Genomic DNA, 22,694 nt, shown 5'->3' on the forward strand with positions numbered 1-22,694 from the left:
ACTGTGTTTACTGATGAGACCCATAAACTAATGCAGTGTGAGGAAGAAACATCCACTCTGAATATGGAGGAAAAGATATCAGAGAGATAGACAGGAGGGTTTAATTCCTTTCTGTTTATACATTGTAAGAAAGTTTCCTTCATTTCTGGTATAAAAACTTGTACTGTTAAAAAGAACAATATTGCTTAATTCTATATCAGCATTTTTCTAGAACTACAGACACTTCACTGTGAAATACTGACAAAACCTGTAAAAGTATTTTCTTCTCATTAACAATCATTTAAAATAGCAACTTACTAAAGTGGCATTAAATATAGTTGTTGACAGAGAGAGTAGCCTGTGGTCTGTGTGTGTGTGTGTGTGTGTGTGTGTAAGAGTGTCACCATAATAGTGTCACAATAAACAATAATCAAATAACCAATAATCAACTTATTTTAACTCATATACAAAAGGTAAGCCTGGAGAAGAATAATGCTCTTGGCAGTGGACAACTTTCTTTAGAAAAATGCCACTGAGTGGAAATTTTCTCCAAAATCCATAGAGGATGACCCCTGCTCCTGTTGCTGAGGTGACCATCATGAAGAGTATCAGAGTGTTTTAGGATGGGGCCAAGGCGAGGAGTTTAAATGCTATTTTTTAGCTTTATAAACCTGATAATACAAAATGATCTCCAAACTAAGCTTAAATAAAGTTCCTCTGACATTTCTAAAGATCCCTCAAATTAAATAAAATAACAACTCGCACATGATTCCTAGTCATTCAACTGCTTCCAGACTCAAAAGCTGCTGTTGTCCAGACAGATGCTGAAAAGCTATATGAGAACATGAGTTACAAGAAGGTCCGAGAGTTTGTCATGACAGAGTTGCTTGCCAAGATCACCAACTTCACTTTATTTGAGTACAGGCTTGACCTACAGTGACCTGAAAAAAAAAAAGAGCCATTCACTTCTTCTGTTCATGTATTTGTTCATGTATTAAGATTGAAGAATGTGTAAAGGACAGTTAGTCCAGAACGCAGCAGCTAGAGTCTTAATTAGAACCAGAAGATATGAACACATCAGTCCTATCTTAGCCACACTGCATTGGCTCCCAGTCAAATTGTGCATTGATTATAAAATACTATTACTGACCTATAAAGCACTAAATGGTCTCGCGCCACAGTACATGAACGATCTTTTGGTTATTTATGATCCGCCACGCCTACTCCGATCAAAGGGTGCAGGTTATATGGTAGTGCCTCAAGTATACAGCAGGGGGCAGAGCTTTCTCTTTCAAAGCCCCACAGTTATGGAACAGGCTTCTAATTAGTGTTCGGGGTTCAGACACAGTCTCAATGTTTAAGTAGGCTGAAGACACATTTGTTTAGTCAAGCTTTCAATGTATAGTTTTTCTTAGGTAAAGGAGCAGAGGTCAGAGGTGAAGGGTCAAGGTTCATGGGCATAGAGTGTTTGGTGTACTGGGATGTTTGGATGCTGTCGCCTTACCACCCTCACAAGTTGCTCAGGTTTGCTGACTGTGAAGTGGTTGGACGCTTTATGTCCTGGGAAGCCTTCATGTCACCTTCTGGCTCTCCCTTTTAGTTATGCTGTCATAGCTAGTCTTGCTGGAGTACCTGCTTGCACTTTACACATAACTTACACTGTTTTTTAACATGATCACACGCATACTTAATATCTTTCACTCTCTCTCTGTCTTCCTCCGTTGAGCTATACGTCCCACTCCCGAGCTTCCAGTGTACTGAGTTTCCAGTGTGACCACTGCCTCTACCCCTGGTCGGAGTCTCATTGCTTGGTTGTGCTCACTGATGCTGTGGATGGATCTATGGGGACAGACTGTGACCAGGAGACAGCCATGGACAGACACTGCAGGCTTGCTCATTAGGGATAAAATAGTTTAATAACTTAATTTGATAATTTATTTATTTTTCTCTCCTTTCTCTGATTATCTTCTTTTGTAAAGCATTGTAAAACACTGAGACTGTGTCTGAACCCTGAACACTAATTAGAAGCCTGTTCCATAACTGTGGGGCTTTGAAAGAGAAAGCTCTGCCCCCTGCTGTATACTTGAGGCACTACCAAATAACCTGCACCCTTTGATCGGAGTAGGCGTGGCGGATCATAAATAACCAAAAGATCGCTCAGGTACTGTGGCACAGGACCATTTAGTGATTTATAGGTCAGTAATAGGATTTTATAATCAATGCGAAATTTGACTGGGAGCCAATGCAGTGTGGCTAAAATAGGAGTGATGTGTTCATATCTTCTGATTCTAGTTAGGACTCTAGCTGCTGCGTTCTGGAGCTTGTTTATGCTCCTACTGGAACATCCAGACAGTAAGGCATTACAATAATCCAACCTAGAGGTAACAAAAGCATGAACTAATTTTTCTGCATCAGGAAGTGACATCATATTTATCTTAGCAATATTTCTGAGATGAAAGAAGGCTACCCTAGAGATATTATCTATATAAGCTTCAAATGAAAGACCAGAGTCAATAATCACACCAAGATCTTTTACTGCTGGACAAGATGAAACAGACCATCCACATTTACTCTGTAATCAGAAAGCTTACTTCTAGCTGCATGTGGTCCTAGTATTAGCACCTCTGTCTTGTCAGAGTTAAGCAGGAGGAAGCCTGTACTCAAATAAAGTGAAGTTGGTGATCTTGGCAAGCAACTCTGGCATGACAAACTCTCTGACCTTCTTGTAACTCATGTTCTCATATAGCTTTTCAGCATCCGTCTGGACAACAGCAGCTTTTGAGTCTGGAAGCAGTTGAATGACTAGGAATCATGTGCGAGTTGTTATTTTATTTAATTTGAGGGATCTTTAGAAATGTCAGAGGAACTTTATTTAAGCTTAGTTTGGAGATCATTTTGTATTATCAGGTTTATAAAGCTAAAAAAATAGCATTTAAACTCCTCACCTTGGCCCCATCCTAAAACACTCTGATACTCTTCATGATGGTCACCTCAGCAACAGGAGCAGGGGTCATCCTCTATGGATTTTGGAGAAAATTTCCACTCAGTGGCATTTTTCTAAAGAAAGTTGTCCACTGCCAAGAGCATTATTCTTCTCCAGGCTTACCTTTTGTATATGAGTTAAAATAAGTTGATTATTGGTTATTTGATTATTGTTTATTGTGACACTATTATGGTGACACTCTTACACACACACACACACACACACAGACCACAGGCTACTCTCTCTGTCTCTCTCTCTCTCTCTCTCTCTCTCTCCACTCTCTGCGTTTAGCACACCCCTGCCTCAACAACTATATTTAATGCCACTTTAGTAAGTTGCTATTTTAAATGATTGTTAATGAGAAGAAAATACTTTTACAGGTTTTGTCAGTATTTCACAGTGAAGTGTCTGTAGTTCTAGAAAAATGCTGATATAGAATTAAGCAATATTGTTCTTTTTAACAGTACAAGTTTTTATACCAGAAATGAAGGAAACTTTCTTACAATGTATAAACAGAAAGGAATTAAACCCTCCTGTCTATCTCTCTGATATCTTTTCCTCCATATTCAGAGTGGATGTTTCTTCCTCACACTGCATTAGTTTATGGGTCTCATCAGTAAACACAGTAAAGTCGCTTGTGAGATTGAATTTAAACATGTAATAGTAAAATTTCACCTTAAGATGAACCTGTTATCAATTTATGAGGCATTATGGCAACAGCAGATTATTAATTATACAGATTTAACATGTTCAGACTGTTGGCAGGAATGTATTTGCTTATGGGAGAAAAGTTTATTTCTACATTGTAATTATATGTGAAATGAGGAATGCTTATAGTGTGTTATAAGAAAGACACTTGACACATGAGTGTTGAAGAAAAATAAAGAACTTTTATTGATTATTTAAAGAGCAAACATGAACTTATTACAAACTGTACATTTATATATTTTTATTTTTAAGATATATTTTTATGACAATGCTGGAATCTAGATGAAGACATGCATTATTTTAATATGTTTCAGTACTATTATTTTATTATTATTTTACTGTACTGTATTTTACTGTATGACTGGTTAATATACAATAAATGCTTAAAGTGTTATAAAAAAGACACTTGATGCATAAGTGTTGAAGAAAAATAAAATTTATTAACTATTTTACAGCAAACATGACTTATAATCTGTACATTACTAATATTTTATAATCTTAAAATCTTAATCTTAAATACTTCATATATACATATTTACAACAATATAAATATTTACAGTAATATATATAACCTACATATTTATAAACAGAAAACTGGTTTCTTATCAATTCTATAATAAACACTAATTCATATGTCCTAAATATACGACATACTATAGTAACAAGCCTATACATTTAACACTAACCAGACATATATAAACTAACATAATTGCTAGAACTACTTTACCCTATTTTTCTTTTATTATTATTTTACCAAAATTATGTTAAAGTCACAGTGATGGTAGTAAGAATCCCCTGGATACCTGCTCAAAAACGCAGAGAATTTAAAGTCATAAAGTGACCTAAAGTAATAAAATCATCGGAACGGCTCATAAGGCGGGTTCTCTAAAAAAAAAACAACAGAACAGGTGTGAACTCTCACGCTGGACTCTTGAGTCTATCTCTAATTTTGGAGGGCAGGTTACATGTATAGTTGAAGTTATGAGTTTACAACCCCTTGCTACATCTGCAAAATGTTAATCAATTAGAGAAATGAGCAGGATCTTATAAATTGCAGATTGTTTTTTTATTACGTTTTGCCCTGAACAATTTATTTCACATGACACATGTTTACATTTATCCACAAGACAAAATTTTAACTGAATTTACACAAATGAACCAGTTCAAAAGTTTACATACACTTGATTCTTACTACTGTGTGTCGTTACTTGGATGATCAACATAAAAACAGTCGTTATTCATCCAGGTAATAACACAAAATATTAAGAATCAAGGGTATGTAAACATTTCATTTGTGTAAATTTAGTTTTTAGTTTGTACAAAGTGTGCTTGGGCTCAGACATCTACAAGGCGAGAGGAAGAAGGTTGAACGATGACCTCGTGACAACAGAACAGAAAAGAAGGTATCAAGCTGATTCTTACCACCTCACATGTTTAAAAGCTTAATAATTTACATAAATAAAGGACTACTGCTGGAGTCTGGAGGTGAAATATTCACTACAAATTTAAAAACAGACTAAAGCTGTAGACTAGAGGCCAAATACCTACCAGAGATACCTACCACTGATACTTACCACATGATGAATATGGGGTGATGAAAATGAGGCGATATATTTGGGGATAGCTTAAAGATGTCTGCTTAGTTCAGGAATGGCTTCAACGGGTAATTGGAGGGACCTTGTGACTACCTGCATCTCCCATTCAGGATCCACACGCTGTCGTCTACTAGCAGAAAAGAATTCATCGTCTTCCTCTTCTTCTTCATCCCTCGACCTTTTCTGCTGGTCTAGAACAGGATAAGCTGGAATGCATCAAAAAGATATAAACAATGAGAAACATCTGCACAACTCATAAAAGGAAGCAGAAACCTTCAGTTTAATAGTACAGTATCTGTTTCATACAGCAGAAAAACATCACTCTAAAGTATGTACACAAGTTATATTACAGTAATCTTCCTACAACAGTACATACATTCTCTGTATTTACGTTTTAGCTGCAAATGTAGATGGTCACATAACCCACTTATATCACTGCAAACTCACCCCCTGAAAAAAACTTTCAAAGAAAACTATATTCATGTCTATTAAGGGTTAATTTTTACTTCATCATTTCTTACTCTAATGGCTCTCACCAGAAGGGACTACTTGATTGTCTTCCTCTTCATCCCTCCTACTTATTCGCTGGCGCCAAACATTAAAGGTAACAGATGCTGGAACGTAAGGCTGACCAGACTCTATGTCGCGCAACACAACGATGGAATGGGATCCTAACGTGGGATCCTGGCGTGGGATCCTGGAAGGACTTCCTATAGGGGATGGTATCCTTGATGGGAATGGGTTCCTTATGGGTGGGGATGGCCTCCTTACAGGTGGGGATAGGTTTCTGATGGGTGGGGATGGCCTCCTTACAGGTGGGGATAGGTTTCTGATGGGTGGGGATGGCCTCCTTACAGGTGGGGATAGGTTTCTGATGGGTGGGGATGGGCTCCTTACAGGTGGGGATGGGCTCCTTACAGGTGACTGGTCCCATATAGGTAAAAGGACCCCCATGGGTGGGGATGGGCTCCATGCAGGTGGGGATGGGTTTCTCATGGGTGGGAATGGGCTCCTTACAGGTGACTGGTCCCATATACGTAAAAGGACCCTCATGGGTGGGGATGGGCTCCATGCAGGTGGGGATGGGATACTCATGGGAGGGGATGGGTTCCTAAAGGGTGGGGATGGGATCCTCATGGGCGGGGATGGGTTCCTCATGGGTGGGGATGGGCTCCATGCAGGTGGGGATGGGTTCCTAAAGGGTGGGGATGGGCTCCTAAAGGGTGGGGATGGGCTCCTAAAGGGTGGGGATGGGCTCCTAAAGGGGGATGAGCTCCTCACAGCCACCTCATTCTCATCACCTCCGTCTTGAGGAAAACGACCAAAAGGCGTTTGTTCCTGTCGTCTCCCTGTGTCAAAAGACAAACAGTGAGAAACATCTGCACAACTCACAATAGGAAGCAGAAACCTTTAGTTTAATAGTACAGCATCTGTTTTGTACAGCAGAAAAACATCACTCAGTATGTACAAGTTATATTACAGTAATCCTCCTATAACTCTACATACATTCTCTCTATTTACGTTTTAGCTGCAAATGTAGACAGTCACATGACCAACTTATCTCACTGCTAACTCAGTCCCGAAAAAAACTTTCAGATAATGTCTATTAAGGGTTAGTTTTTACTTCATCAGTGTTTACTCCGATGTTTCTCATCGCTTTTATGAACTCTGAACACGGAAAAACAATTATTTAGCCACATTAGCTATGCTAACTAGCCGCCTAGCTGATCTTCGCTAATATTTCTCCTCCTCCGATTGACTTTAGTAAACTTTTAGTAAATGTGCTAATTTTGCCAGTTATTTTGGCTTAAAGGTCCAACCTTATCCATTTTACACCACTTTATGCCCACAAACTTTAGGATAATGATCATGTAAATAAAACGATTAGCCAAATAACAACGAACAGATCGCTTTTCCCCAAAACTGTCTAACCATACAAAACGATATCCCTAATCGCGTTTCCGCCTGTTTAGTGCTGTTTTTAACACAGTTTTACTCACTGAAGCACTTGTTACTTTAATAAAAAGGTAAAAACTCAGTAACTCACCGGTCCAGGGGTCGTAGTAGTAGTCAGGTAGTCCGCTCGATCCGGGCTGAAGGTCCGCGTCCTGCCGCTGTAGCGCGTCTTCTCCTCCGAAGTTCATCCTCGCTGGTGGTGCAGAGTCGGTGTAGGAGTCCAATCCCAGAAGTGTTGTAGGAATAAAAGTGATGGAGAGGTGTAGCAGTAATCGCAAAGTAGAGTCCAAATCTTGCGACCTTCAACTCAAAACACTTTCGAATTTGAAAGTAAACGTTCCAAAAAAGAACAAAGTCACGTGACGCTGCAGTCAGTGCGCATGCGCTCTAATCTTCTCTCACCCTCACATACATTATCATCAATGCTTATATTATTAAAATAAAAAATGATGGACGTCTATATCTGCGTTATTCATTTATTATTTTATTTTACATATATTCTTATATCATTTATATTTCAAAACTGTATATATACAGCTCTGGAAAAAAAATTAGAGACCACTGCAAAATAATCAGTTTCTTATGTTTTTTTCTTACAGATGCATGTATTGGTGAGATGAACAGTTTTGTTTCATTTTTTGTAAACTGCTGACAATATTTCTCCTAAATTCAAAATATAACTATTGTTATTTAGAGTGTATATTTAAAGAAATGACCCAAGATCATGCAGTATTTGCAGAGCTTTAATAACTCTAATAAAACAAAATGCAAATAATTTGTAAACAAATTGTGTTAATGCTTTGGCTAAATAACATTAAGAAATCGGTATTTGGTGGAATAACCCCGATTTGCATGGGTTTTGGCTCCATGCTCTCCACCAGTTTTTCACATTGCTGTTGGGTAACTTTATACCACCCTTTTTGCAAAAAAGCAAACAGCTCAGCTTTACTTGATGGTTTGTGACCATCCATCTTCCTCTTGATGACATTCCAGAGGTTTTCAATAGGGTTCAAATCTGGAGATGGTCTGGAGTGGAGAAACTTGATTGGCCTGCACAGAGTCTTGATTTCAACCCGATAGAACACCTTTGGGATGAAATAGAGCGTAGACTGCGAGTCATGCCTTCTTCTTCAACATCAGTGCTTGACCTCACAGATGCACTTCTAGAGGACACTCCTAAACCTTGTGGAAAACCTTCCCTTTCTAATGAGATGGGTGGGGCTTACTGTGACTCATGGAGTCATCCAACAACTTGGACATCTGTGGGTTCCCTGCTCACTCCGTCTACAGGAAGTAGCTACAGAAAATACCTGACAACTGAAGACTAAAGAAAAAAAGATAACTATACTGTCTCCTGTTATACTGTTATACATAATTGTCTCCAAAGTCCCATCTTTCTTCTTCTTCTTCTTCTATTTATTATTATTATTATTATTATTATTATTATTATTTGTATTATTATTGTTGTTGTCGTTGTTACGTTGTTATTTTGTTCGTCTCCACACTGCTTCATTCACATCTTTTCCAACCACTTGGATGGAAGGAAGGAGCTACAGAAAATACCTGAAAACTGAAGACTAAAGAAAAAAGATAACTATACTAAGTCTCCAAAAAAGCCCACAGTGGGAGATCTTTTAAAGAGGCTGTTGAAATGTTTTGCAAATAAGAAGAATCAGAACTATTGATGGTGGTGAGGTTTTTCTCTTAGTAGGTGTTATTAGGCATAAGGTCCTGCAAACTGTGATCCATGAAATAACCTACACCTCCCCTACTACTCCAGATCACTGAGATATCTGTTACTCTTATACATTTCACCCAGATATAAAGAATCATGCCTAGTTCATGTAGCTTTAAATCATCACTGCAGTTTCATGTATTCACACCAAATCTTTTGAGTATTAGGAATTATAGAGGTTCTCAGAGTGTACTAGAGACTCTGGGTTTTTTTTTTTTAAATTTATTTTAGTTTTATTTTATTTCACATCAAATATTTAAAATAAAATAAGCAGCTTCTCACTTAACAGGAATGGTTGAATGGTGTTGAAGGCACTAGAAAAATGTAAAAAACATTAACCTCACAGTACCACCGCTGCCATCCAGGTAGGAGTGAGCATGCTGCAGCAGATAAATGACAGCATCGTCAACACTGATATGAGGCTGGTAGGCAAACTGGAGTGGGTCCAGTGCAGGTTTCACCTGTGGGACCAGGTGGGCTAAATAAGATGGGTAAGTCAATAAGATAGATGTAGCATAGATGTCATGTGACACTCCATAGATTTATCACACTGAAGTGAAGAGCAGAAAAGATGGAGAACCCCACTGTTGGTTACTCCAGTCATCAGAGAAGATCAGGTTATCCTAAAGATTACTTAAACAGCATCTGCAATGCCATTTGTTTGATTTGTAAGTTAATAAATGTTCTACTGACATATTGTGTAGGATTTTTAATTAAATCACATTAAATTGATACAGGGGGGTTTAAGCTGTCATAATGTTATGTTACAATATTCCCTTCACATCTTATAACATGACCCACCTGTGGTGTAGGATCTAACATCTCTTCTCCTCTTTCTATGTAAATTGTAATAAAACAGTTTATGTTTCATTAATGAAATAAGACAACATATTTGTACCAGCATTAATTCAAGTCAAATCAAGTCAAGAAGCATTTATTTGTCATTTCAAACACATAGAGCTGACACAGTACATAGTGAAATGAGACAACATTTCTCAGGACCCTGGTGCTACATAAGACAACATAACAACATATAGCTACAAAACAAAAACAGCACACAACTAAGGAGAGAAAGTAATTGTCCTAGCTACATAAAGTGCAACATGTGCAACCAGGTGCAAACAGTGCAAGACAGAAGTGCAGAAACAGAGAATACAAAAAAACAACTCGAAACAGTCCAGGACACATAGTGCCAAAAAATGTGCAAACAGAAAATGTGCAAACTAGAGGAACTCATCTTCATTAAATGATTTATTCTGGACAGGGCTGTGGTGGATCTGGAGCCTATGCTGGGAACACTGGGTGTGAGGTGGGAAAACATAAAAAAAAAATTAACAAGGTTTGGTATATTTGCCTCCCTCTTGTGGTTGTGAGTTGTTTGGTGCAATTTGGTAAATCTGATTGAAGATTCTATTGCCTCTATTCTATTCCTCTATTCTATTGCCTCTATTGATTCTATTCTATTGCCTATGCCTCTGGGTTCCCTATGTACATGTCTCTGGTTCTGGGTAGGTCACAATCTTTCAAGTACTTTCTGAGATAGCAGTTGTTTATTTACTATTGAGATTGCAGCAGCTGAATGAGTGAGTTAGGGTTTCAGAATAAATACTGAAAGGATCATACATGTATCCATAGCATGTATCAAACAGCAAATACAGCACCTGAATTTCAGTTAAATCATGTAGAGCTCTAGAGCCAGTACAGGCCTAAACACATTTGTTGAACTGTTAAAGTCAGTACAATACAAGAAATGAATGCTCTTGTCTTCACTCATGTGTCTTTAAAATTGTTTCAAAATACCAGGGACAGCTGTCTCTCTCAGTCAGGACAATCAGAGGTTCCTCCACAACACTTCTAAACCTCTAAAGACACTCTGCAACATTGTAAAAGTGGACTCAGATGCTGGACTAAAGACTGGTAATCCCTGTAAGATGTTTATCAGCTTGTTTATATTCTCTGTGCTCTGTCTTTACCTAGTATTGTTGTGGGGAAACCTGGAGCCTATTCCAGGGAATCTAGGGCACAAGGAGGGGAACACCATAGATGGGGTACCAAACAAAAATAGGGCACAATGACACACACACACACATGTTCACACTAAGGACAATTTAGAGATGCCAATTAGCCTGCAAGGCATGTATTCGGACAAAGGAGGAAACCAGATAACCCAGAGGAAACCTCCAAAACACAACAAGAACGTGCAGACTCAGCACAAAAAGGGAGGAAGCGTGAATCGACCGGTAGGTGCTAGGCAATCACACTTATAATGAATCCTCTAAGCCCCTATTATAAATAATTTAATTGTCATTTTTAATACTTGCTTGTAATTGTGAATATGTGTAAATGAGGGATTGGTGAGTGGGATATTGTTCATTTTTGCTCACCCTGGCACACAGAAGCTCTGGATCACTGATCATGTTTATGATGTTGTAACTTCCAGGTGATCTTATTCGCCTGTGTTGGGTGGATTTTCTCGACGAGTGGCAGCATGTAATCATCTGCAGACAGACAGACAGAGAATAGAAATGGAGTGAATCGTCCTGGTCATTCAGTCAAGTAATATGAGTGAGACTCAGATGCCAGATTATTTCTATGCACCATTACTGAGGCAAGAGGAGTTCAAAGCAGGTGCTTGTAGATGGTTTCAGTCTACACAATAAAACATTTGGACAAATCATAATGGAGAATTAAAATAAATGAATCAAAATCCTGAGCCGCACAGCTGAAGTCTATATGTGTAACGGGCACGCCGGCCCCAGCTACACACGTTTCCGCTCTCAATCCCCGGAATACTAATCACGTCACCTGCACGCAATCATCTCGGCGCCTATTTAAAGCCCCCTCTCGCTAACGTCAGCGGCGAGTATTAAGACTGTTTAGGTGCATGTGCCGTAAGTGCATGCGCCGTTTATCAGCCAACCTGCCTTTTCTGATTTATCTGAGTTACGTTTTACCTACCTGCCCGTTTGCCTTTTTTAGTTACGCTTTTCCTGCTCCTGACTGAGTTCATTAAAGCACGTTTGGATTCTCTCTCTGCCTTCTGAGTCCTGTCCTTACAGAAATACTCGCCCCGCTATAAAAAGAAAAGACTCACCTGAACATGCAAGCCCTGCATTCCGACGCGCCTCCCATGCTGGACTCGCAGCAAATCCTCGCCGGACCACCTCCTGCACCAGATCCGATCACGGCCCTGGCAGCCTCGCTACGGGAAGCAGTACTGTCCGCGGTGGCCTCACCGACCTGTCCCTTGGCTAAACCAGCTGTATACTCCGGTGAGGTATCGGAATGTATGAGCTTTATTATGCAATGCCAACTCCACTTTGATGTTGTTCCCCAGCAGTTTCCCAACGATCGCGCTAAGATCGCCTTCCTGTTGTGGCTACTGTCTGGTGAGGCTCGACGCTGGGCTGAGGCGTTGTGGACATCCAAGAGCCCAGTACTCGCCTCCCTGGACAGTTTCTTGGCCCACTTCAAGGCGGTCTTCGGCAGAAGCGCTTCCACTCTCGCGGTGCATGACGAGCTGCTCACCCTACGGCAAGCCGGGAACACCATTCGCGAGTACACGCTCCGTTTCCGCACGCTAGCGGCCTTTAGTGGCTGGAACGAGGCGGCACTACTCGCGGTCTATCGGCGGGGTTGACAGCCCGAGCTCAGACGGCAGATGACAATCTACACTGACCCGGCCGATCTGGAGTCATTCATGCAAAAAGCGCAAGAAGTATCTCAACATCTCGCCGCGATCGCTGCTGAGGAGAACCATAAATCCGATACCTCACCCCATGCTGATCCTCCCGCGCCCGCGGCCATGCGGAAGGCTGAATACACCTTATCTCCGGTCGAACATCAGCGTCGTCTCCAGCTGGGACTCTGTGGGTACTGCGGTGAGTTCGGTCACTTTCTCCATACATGCCCAGTCCGTCCTCCACGCCCAGCGGTGAGTACCCTCCATCTAAGTTCTATTATCACCAACCCACGTTACCATGAAGCCATTTTAATTTATGACTCTCGATCTTATCCAGTTACCGTGCTCTTCGACTCTGGTGCGTCTGGGAATTTCATCTCCTCGCGTGCCCTGTCCACCTGTCACCTCCCCAGACACCGAAGCTCGACACGTTATCAAATAACAACTATCCAGGGAAAACCACTGGGTCGTGGGCTGGTGCAGTGGATCTCCCCAGAGTTGACCCTCCGAATTGGCTGTCTCCATGAAGAGACACACTCCCTTCTGGTGTTGGAGGAAGCTCGGGTAGACATCATCCTGGGACGCCCCTGGTTAGCGCTCCACCAACCCTACATCAGGTGGAGCACCAGGAATATCGAACAGTGGAGCGATTTCTGCTTACAGTCCTGCCTCCGAGCTCTCCCGATTCCGGTCCCTGAGACAGCCATTGTGGGGGCAACAACCATAGAGAGTCCCCAACAAAACAGCAATGTGGATGTTCCTGCTGAGTATACGAGCCACCAGGATGTCTTTAGTAAGGCCGCTGTGACAAAACTGCCACCACACCGACCTTGGGACTGTGCCATAACCCTTCTGCCCAAAGCTAAGATGCCTAAAGGGCGCATCTATCCATTGTCTATCCCGGAGCAACAAGCCATGGAGTACATTCAGGAGGCACTACACCAAGGCTTTATACGCCCGTCCACCTCCCCAGCGGCTTCTAGCTTCTTTTTTGTAGCCAAAAAAGACGGTGGGCTTCGGCCGTGCATAGATTACAGGAGTCTCAATTCCCAGATGGTAAAATTCACCTACCCCCTGCCTTTAGTTCCTGCGGCGCTCGAGGAACTACGGGGAGCTCGCCATTTCACCAAGCTTGATCTGAGAAGTGCTTACAACTTGATCCGCATACGGCGCGGCGATGAGTGGAAGACAGCATTCATCACTCCATCCGGGCACTATGAATACCTAGTCATGCCGTATGGTCTCACCAACGCCCCCCGTGCTATTTCAAAGTTTCATGAACGAGATATCCCGGGACATGCTCCACTGGTTTGTGATTGTTTATATCAATGACATCCTTATTTATTCATCCAACCGGTCGGAGCACATCGTTCATGTTCGGCAGGTGCTCGACCGTCTCCGCCATCACCGCCTCTATCTAATGGTTGAAAAGTGCGAGTTCCACCGTCCCAGCATCCAGTTCCTAGGTTATATCATCTCTGCAGAAGGTGTTCAAATGGATCAATGCAAGGTGGAAGCGGTGAAGAACTGGCCGCAACCTCAGTCAATCAAGGAACTTCAGCGCTTCCTGGGGTTTGCGAACTTTTACCGTCGGTTTATCGCCAACTTCAGCATGCACACCGCGCCTCTTACGCGGCAACCCCAAGTCACTATGCTGGATGGCTCCAGCGGTTGAGGCCTTCAAGAAGTTAGAAGAGATGGACGTGTCAGCCTCGGGCATAGGGGCGGTGCTATTACAAAGAGGAGATGAACCGCCTGCGCTCCACCCGTGCGCGTACTTCTCCAAGAAGTTATCCCCGGCAGAGCAAAATTACGACATCGGCAATAGGGAACTACTCACCATTAAGCTGGCCCTAGAAGAGTGGCGGCATTGGCTGGAGGGAGCTAACCACCCGTTCGAGGTTGTCACGGATCACAAGAACCTTCAGTACCTCAAAGAAGCGAAACGCTTGAATCCACGGCAAGCTCGTTGGGAGTTATTCTTCACCAGGTTTCATTTCACAGTCACATATCGCCCAGGGAACCGTAACACAAAGGCCGATGCGCTCTCCCGTATTCACTCCCCCGAGCCGCAGCAGGACGAAGACACGCCCATACTCCCTCCTGATCTCTTTGTCTGCCCTCTCATATGGGCCATCGACGAGGAGATCCGTGCCACCACCGCCAATGAACCTGCTCCGGAAGGGAAGACGTACGTGCCAACATCTCTTCGTATCTCTCTTCTGGATTCAGTACACTCCTCTCCGGGCTCTGGACATCCAGGCAGACGACGAACCCTCTCACTCCTAAAGGGAAGGTATTGGTGGCCGCATATGGCTCACGATGTAGTTCGTTTCATGGGAGGATGCCCAGTGTGTGCCATAACATCTACACCATGCCATCTGCGGGAGGGTAAGCTCGTGCCCCTTCCTGTTCCTCATCGTCCCTGGTCTCATCTGGGAATCGATTTCGCCACAGACTTACCCCCGTCCAACGGCCTCACCACCGTCCTCGTTGTGGTGGATCGATTCTCCAAAGTTGTGCAAGTTACTACCTCTCAAGGGCCTACCCACTGCTTGGGAGACAGCGGAGGCTCTGTTCCATCACATCTTCCGGCACTTTGGCCTCCCTGAAGACATTGTGTCCGACAGGGGACCGCAATTTGTCTCCAGATTATGGAGGAGCTTCTTTAAACAGCTGGGAGTGTTCGTAAGTCTGTCGTCTGGCTACCATCCTCAGACTAATGGTCAGACCGAGCGGAAGGTCCAAGAAGTGGCACGTTACCTCCGAGCTTACTGCCACAATCGCCAGCACGACTGGAGCCAATACCTCCCTTGGGCTGAGTATGCCCAGAACTCTCTCCGCCAAGAAACCACCGGACTCGCTCCATTTCAGTGCGTACTCGGCTACCAGCCACCTCTGTTCCCATGGTCGGGTGAACCATCAGAAATACCGTCGGTCAACCACTGGTTCAGAGAGAGTGAGAGGGTCTGGGAATCGGCACATGTACACCTGCGCCGCGCACTGTGCCGGCAGAAGAGCCAGGCTGACTCGCGCCGGAAAGAAACACCTCAATACCATCCGGGCGACCGAGTCTGGCTCTCCACACGGGACATCCGGCTTAAGCTCCCTAGCAAAAATCTCAGTCCCCGCTACATAGGTCCCTTCACCATCCGGCGGCCCATTAATGAAATGACCTATGAGCTCAACCTGCCGGAGCACTACCGGATCTCACCATCCTTCCATGTCTCTCTGTTGAAACCATTTGCTAATCCTGTTCTCCCTCCTTCCACAGAGCCCGAGGTGTCGCCGCCACCTGAGATCGATGCGCTTGACACCGTTTACCAGGTCCGGGGGGTACTGTAACGGGCACGCCGGCCCCAGCTACACGTTTCCGCTCTCAATCACCGGAATACTAATCACGTCACCTGCACGCAATCATCTCGGCGCCTATTTAAAGCCCCCTCTCGCTAACGTCAGCGGCGAGTATTAAGACTGTTTAGGTGCATGTGCCGTAAGTGCACGCGCCGTTTGTCAGCCAACCTGCCTTTTCTGATTTATCTGAGTTACGTTTTACCTACCTGCCCGTTTGCCTTTTTTAGTTACGCTTTTCCTGCTCCTGACTGAGTTCATTAAAGCACGTTTGGATTCTCTCTCTGCCTTCTGAGTCCTGTCCTGAGCCTTGCTAATGTGTGTGTTTGTGTGTTTATGATTGTGAAACTCACGTGTTATCTGGACATCTACTGGAGACGATTCCAGCATGTAGATCGTTAGATGTTTCCCAGCTGGTGCATTTGTGGGTACATCCTGGGAACAGAAAACATCATTAATAATATTATTATTGTTGTTGTTGTTGTTGTTGTTATTATTATTTGTTGTTGTTGACAATGTTTTTGTAATATTAATCATACAAAATATTGTTTGTTCTTACTATCGTCTCCTTTTCGTGCTGCACTTGACTCAAAGATGCCACAGATGTAGAAGGAGCTTCATCTGCAGCTGGAGCTGGTGTTGGAGCTGGAACTTCAACTGCAGCTGGAAGTTCAAATAGGACACTTTTTACCGATGGTACTGTGTCAGTAGCAGGGACACTGTCCACCACTGGAACGGCAACTTGCACCTGACGGGTTGATGGTGCAGTGGTTCCTTTTTGTCTGAAGGGGAAGGTAAGCCTGATGTTTCTCCTTGCGTTAAACCACTTCAATATGACCCAGTTTCCTGGCCCATATCCTGCCGTCCATCTCCTGTTTGGCCTTCATGGCATCCACAGAAGATGCAAAGCACACAAATTCCTAAAAAATCCTTTTGAGCGGCTGTTCTCCACCTTCTCCTATAGGAGACACATTAGGACATGCTTAACATGATGAAAAATAAGCATTCTGAAAGCTCTTCGTATTTAAGTTTTGTTTTGAAGACTACAGACAAGACAAAACATTGTTTTTTTTTTTTATTTGGAATTATTTTTTACTTTTTTTTTTTTTTATAAAAATGCTACAAATCATCATCATAATCGTCATCATTGTGGGGTTGCTGCTGCCCCCACATAATGTTATAATATCAAGTATGTCAAAACACACTAAATGGAAATGTTCCTGATACAAAATGGTCATTTTAAAAATCTTTTATCAAGATTTAGCAAAATAAAAAACACATGCAGTCAAACTTCTGAGCCAGCATCAGTAACACATTGCCACTGTTTCCTTTCTTTGATTGGTTCAGAGCCTGGAGTGAGCAGCTGGTCAGCAGCAGGAAGAGCTGCTGTGTTTTCTTTATCCTTTATCCAAACTACTTCCATTTTTGCTTATAGATTGTAGTTTATATAATGCTTCCATGTATGATCTTGGTACTAGCTGTGTGTAAAATCGATTGATGATTAAACTGCGTGATGTGTGGAGGAGTGTGCTTTTCTTGCGGAGTCAGATTTTGGTACAACGCCGGGAAGGGCTGGGAACGTCTGTGAGTTTGATTGGGATGAAATTTAAACAGGTTTATTGAGTTAATTTTATTTTATTAATTTTGTACATATTCTAGGAAGCTTCAGATGAGCTACTCAGAAGTGGGTCGCAAGCGACGTGTTGGAGACCCCTGCCCTAGAGATTGAGAGTTTACTATTTTTGTAGGGGAAGTAAACCTCAAACATGTTCCATGGGATGAACATTAGACCTCCTTCTCCTTCCTTTGGGGTCATTGCAAGTGTAGTTGAGGGATTTTTATGGTACAGTGGAGATAAGACATCTCACTTTGGACCTAATTAGGTTTCTCAGATTTATCACTTTCAAGATTACTTTAAGGCTTGGACAATGGGCCAGACTCCTTTTTTGGATTGCGCTTGTTAGGGCGTTTGGGCCTGCCAGAGCTTGAGGCACATTGACCAATAGTAGTGGAGGACCTAGTGGATGTCATGCAACCTTTCTGAGTAGACAGAAGGTAAATGCATTGTCATACATCATGCTGTCATCACATTGCTCCTGTATAAAGGTAATAGACGGTGTAAAGTCTGGCTTGTCTCTAAAGGCGTACCTGTACCTTCTCACACTCGGCTACAACAGACTCATTGAATGCCCATTGGCCTGGACAGTCTTTTGTGTATTACAGAAGATGAAGTCATTGTGAGTGACTATATCTTTCCACAGTGTGGTGGATAAGGAACCCCTATTCATTTGTCTTTCCTTATCCTCTGGAGCAGAGAAACTCATTGTCAAGAGAAGAGGGGTCGATACAGACATGTCTGAGTCAACTGGATAAGTCAAAATAAGCTTCAGGGAGCATCTATAGTAGTTGTTTCTCTGTCAGAGTTGTGCTGATCAGGGTTGAACTTCTGAGAGGCTGCAACTTTGAGGATGTAGTTTTAGCTCCATACAAGCAACGCAGAAGAGCAGTGAACGACTCACTGTGAGAAGGACGCAGCATGCAGGCTCAAATTAGCTCGGTCCTAGAGACAGGGGCATGTTAAAATAGTTTTGAATAATATGGCAAGCTTGTCAGGTAGTCTGAAGCTACAATCTAAGTCAGCAAACACGGGTAACTAGCAGGCTCAGTTATTGCTAAACTGACTGTATTTCTAGAACAAGCTGACATGATGGAGACAATGCAAATGGACAATATTACAGCTGAAAGACAAGTGTAACATTAAGGATGCAAGAAGCAGATATTTTCTGAGAATGGGGTGTATGGCCAGGTTCTGTATGCCTGCAGGTAAGGGCTTTCCTCAGCATTAGCTACATGATTCTGTCTGTCATCCTTCTATAGCGGCCAAGTATGGATGTACTTCCATAGAAGACTAAAGATGGTTTGACAAATTTTGACAATGCTTAGATTGTCATTTCTAAAGCTAGAAATAGTACAGGCATTGTACATCTAGCCTTTCGTTTTGACTACAAAATGTAACAATCTATATTAAAGTCTACATAAATTTTCCATTACTTAAACTTCTGCATCTAAAGAATAGTTTTCTATATAGGCATATAATGCATATGTTACAAATTGACACCTGCAGGAGACATTTTTTTTTATAAAAACCCTGTAAATCTGTATATTGGGTTGTTTCTAGCTATAATTAATGCACCAGTGCACAATATATTCTGCATGTCTCAAGCCACCTCAGAGCTGAAGTAACTGAAGCTTGTACAGTAAGTTACAGTAATGAAGTCAGAAATAACCCTGAGACAAGGTCCACAAGGGCCATATGGCTGTTGTTGTGATTTACATAATTAAACATGTATTTATATACAATACGTGCAGAGAAGCACAACTGAATTGGAAGACAAACATAATGCATTGTGTAAAAAGGACACTTACTTATGAACCTTGTTTTTAATACACAATTTCAGCAAGGGGCTCAGAGTTAAGGTCTGGTTTATGTCTGCATTAATCTTGTTTAAATCACAATAATACTCTTGAAAGCAAATTTCAAGTGTTAACAACAACATGCTAAACAATAAAGTGCACACATTTTCCCCTCTGCATCCAGCCATTTATAAATGTGCTTGTGCTCTCAAACTGCTTTGTGAATGTGTAGCCCATTAAAACCCTCAAAACAGCTTGTGACAAAAACAGTGCTGTAAAAATCTTGGTTTAAACATTCCTCTTTGTCAGTTTCTCAGACAAATGTCTTTAATTAAAAGATTTTCCTCTTGCTTAATGGCTAGTATAAATTAAGTGAGTTTTTTCCCCTGTGTTTCATGTTTGCTGTACACACAGTGATATAATCACAATGTTGTTTAGTGGATATATTTCTGGAAAATTACAATCATAATATAAACACACTGCATGGCCAAAATGTTTGTGGACACATGAGCATAACACCTATGTGCTTATTGAACATCCAATTCCAAATTTACTCTCCCTTTTTGTCATTACATCCTCCACTCTTTGGGGAAAGCTATCCACTAGATATTGGAGCAGGGCTGTGGGGATTTTCTCATTCACCTACAAGAGCAATTAGTGAGGTCAGGCACTAATGTTGGATGATGAGCCCTGGCAGGCAAACAGCGTTCCAGTTCATCCCAAAGGTGTTCAGTGGGGTTGAGGTCAGGGTTCTGTGCAGGTCACTCAAGTTCATCCACACCATCCTTGGCAAGCCATGTCTTCACTGTCATGCTAAAACATCCAGTGAAGGTCAAGCATACAAAGACATTTAAAACTTGCTTCCAAATTTGTCACAAACTTCTTTTTTTCCCCTCTTTCTTCTAACAGACTCCCAATGATGACACAATGTAGGTGATGTATACCTCAGAAATGATTAAATACTAAAGTGTCATCATTCAGTGACTGATTGAATGACAAAAGAGCTGCTCATACTGCTGAATACAGATGTGTTAAAACACTGTGGAAGTGCTTTCACTGAGAATTACAAGGCAAGCAAGAAGCTTTTGTTGTCACTTTGATGATATATAACTGATGCAGTAGACAGTAAAATAAAACTATGGTTCCTCTAGGACCCTGGTGCCACATAAAAACACAGAGCTATATAAGACATCACAGAACTTTTTTTTTATTTACAGCATGCTGCAAATACAGAAAACAGATGCATCAGACCCGCAACACACACAGACTAGTTCAGAAACAGCTACAATATGTGTAGACATATTCAACAATTGGAGAACTCACAGGCTGCATGTAGAAACATGCTACAAATGGAGGAAACACAAAATCAGAAAGACTGTAATAAGCTAAAACCACAACAGGAAAACAAAAGTTTGAATCACATTAACTAAGTCATTTGTCTGACCAAAGTGTTTACTTTAGCCTCCTTAAAAGTAACACAATTTAATCACACAAACACTATATGAATACACTAAGATCAAGATATCTGTTCACATTTAGATAAAACTTGAAAAATGTAACTTTACTGTTAAAGTTTAAGTAAACTTTTGTGTTTTGCTTACCTTTTTGAATGTGCATCATTATTGTTTCATAATATTTCCCTTCAAAACATTTTAGATTTTATGCATCAATTATCTGTATTTACAGCCCCTGCTGGCCACCATAATATTTTAAAAGCTCTATCATTTCTTCATATATCCAGCAGTGGGCACTAAACCATAACACTCTCCTTGCTTGACTGTGTCGGTGGATGAGAAATATCTGTGGCAATCGCTAGGGGGCGCGCAAATAATAGTACCAACAGATTTAGACGTGTATTTTTATTAAATGAACTATAGTCACCAGACTGCATTTTCAGACTGAAAAAAAAAAAACCTTTAAGCTAATAAGTTCATCATAAATGTTTTTCTATTCTGAATTACAAATCAAATTTCATAATACATGTGCACTTATGTTACTGGAATAGTTTGTGTTCATTCTGAACGGATATCTAGATTATCGCCCGCATTCTGATGCTTTTAATTATTCTTTTCCCCCCAGCTCTTGTAATGCAGTGTGACAGATTAAGAAATGTAGTGGCATGTATGTAGTAGCACAGACAGGCCAGGCCTGATTCTAAATCTTTCATCAAGCCTCCAGAAAGCACATGGCAGAACAGACTGCAGTGTGATCCACTGAAAGACTCTGAGCAGAAATCAACCATCACTGACTTTCCACCAGATCGCCCAGAGAGGGTCATCCCCCAGTGCGGGCAGAAAAATGGGAGTCCCTGCTGTGATTGACGTTTCGAAAGGAGCCCATCCAGATGGAGAGGTGTGAGAAAGTCTCTCTCAGCAATAGAGCCTAAGGGGGCATTGGGGGAAGCTGCTGAGTCACATGAGTCCCCTTTGTTTGGACTGGAGCAGCTGATATGTACAAACACACACACAGCAAGAGCGTGGGATCACTGTGGCACTCGCCCACCTAAACAAACAATGAGCAAAATGAGCGGTCATGTATGAAATTAAAGATAATGGCACTTCTAAGCACAAGCTACTCATGAGCAATAAAGTTACCTGAAGAGAAACACTCTTTGAACAGCTTATCTCTTGTATGATGCTGAATGATACAGGCTGCACAAAAATATATCTTTATTTTTATTAATTAGGAATCTAATATAATCTCTATAGTAGAACTTGATTAATGTAGGTAATATTATTGGCACCTCCCAGAAGCCCTTATGCTGATGGGATAGATGTTTAATTAGGCTTTTTCCAGGCGTATGTGTGCCTTCTTTCTCCAGCACTGAAATGAAACGTATTTGCTTAATTTAGGGAGGGGGATTATGGGTGGAGGGATGCAGCCTCTTCTCTGTGTCCTACTCTCTCCCCTTTTTTTGTACTTGATGTGAACAACTGATGACCCAGGAATGCAAGATCCCCCGGGGATTAAGGCGTGCGTGAGTCTATGGGTATGGGACACTGCCATCTGCCACTGGGCACATTCATATCCTCGGCAGAAGGCTGCATCGTTTGTTGATTTAAATGGAGAACTTAACTTTCCCAGGACAGTATGACCCCAGCAGCGCCACCTTTAAAGCAATACTGTCTGTGAAGGAGCAGGCCATGCAGAAGAATGAGGCGTATGTTAAGGCATCCCCATTTCCAAGCCGATGATGGATCTTCCCACTTCACAATATGGCAGTGTAGCTATGGGCGGAGGGGCTGCACTGGGATTCTGAGGGGGGTGGGGGGTTATTTGGGGGCTTATTTG

The 22,694-nt window shown here is 41.9% G+C and overlaps 1 protein-coding gene across 1 annotated transcript; it reads right to left on the bottom strand.

Annotated features, from left to right (window-relative positions):
• Positions 1-4,247: 4,247 nt before the first annotated feature.
• LOC131351126 (uncharacterized) lies at positions 4,248-7,550 on the bottom strand. The gene is made up of 3 exons (XM_058386360.1): positions 7,313-7,550; positions 5,802-6,614; positions 4,248-5,471 (listed from the first exon to the last, which is right to left on the bottom strand). Exons 1-3 carry the CDS (start codon positions 7,407-7,409, stop codon positions 5,296-5,298), a joined length of 1,086 nt encoding a protein of 361 aa, XP_058242343.1. The 5' UTR covers positions 7,410-7,550; the 3' UTR covers positions 4,248-5,295.
• Between the last annotated feature and the right edge of the window lie 15,144 nt (positions 7,551-22,694).

Source organism: Hemibagrus wyckioides, linkage group LG03 (assembly GCF_019097595.1).
Source record: "Hemibagrus wyckioides isolate EC202008001 linkage group LG03, SWU_Hwy_1.0, whole genome shotgun sequence".
Taxonomy (NCBI): domain Eukaryota; kingdom Metazoa; phylum Chordata; class Actinopteri; order Siluriformes; family Bagridae; genus Hemibagrus; species Hemibagrus wyckioides.

Excerpts from the sequence above, each read along its gene's own strand:
- LOC131351126 (XM_058386360.1), bottom strand. The coding sequence starts at position 7,409 with ATGAACTTCGGAGGAGAAGACGCGCTACAGCGGCAGGACGCGGACCTT. Across the intron at positions 6,615-7,312 it reads CTACTACGACCCCTGGACCG|GGAGACGACAGGAACAAACG; the intron begins GTGAGTTACTGA and ends CTTTTGACACAG. Across the intron at positions 5,472-5,801 it reads CAATCAAGTAGTCCCTTCTG|CTTATCCTGTTCTAGACCAG; the intron begins GTGAGAGCCATT and ends GATGCATTCCAG.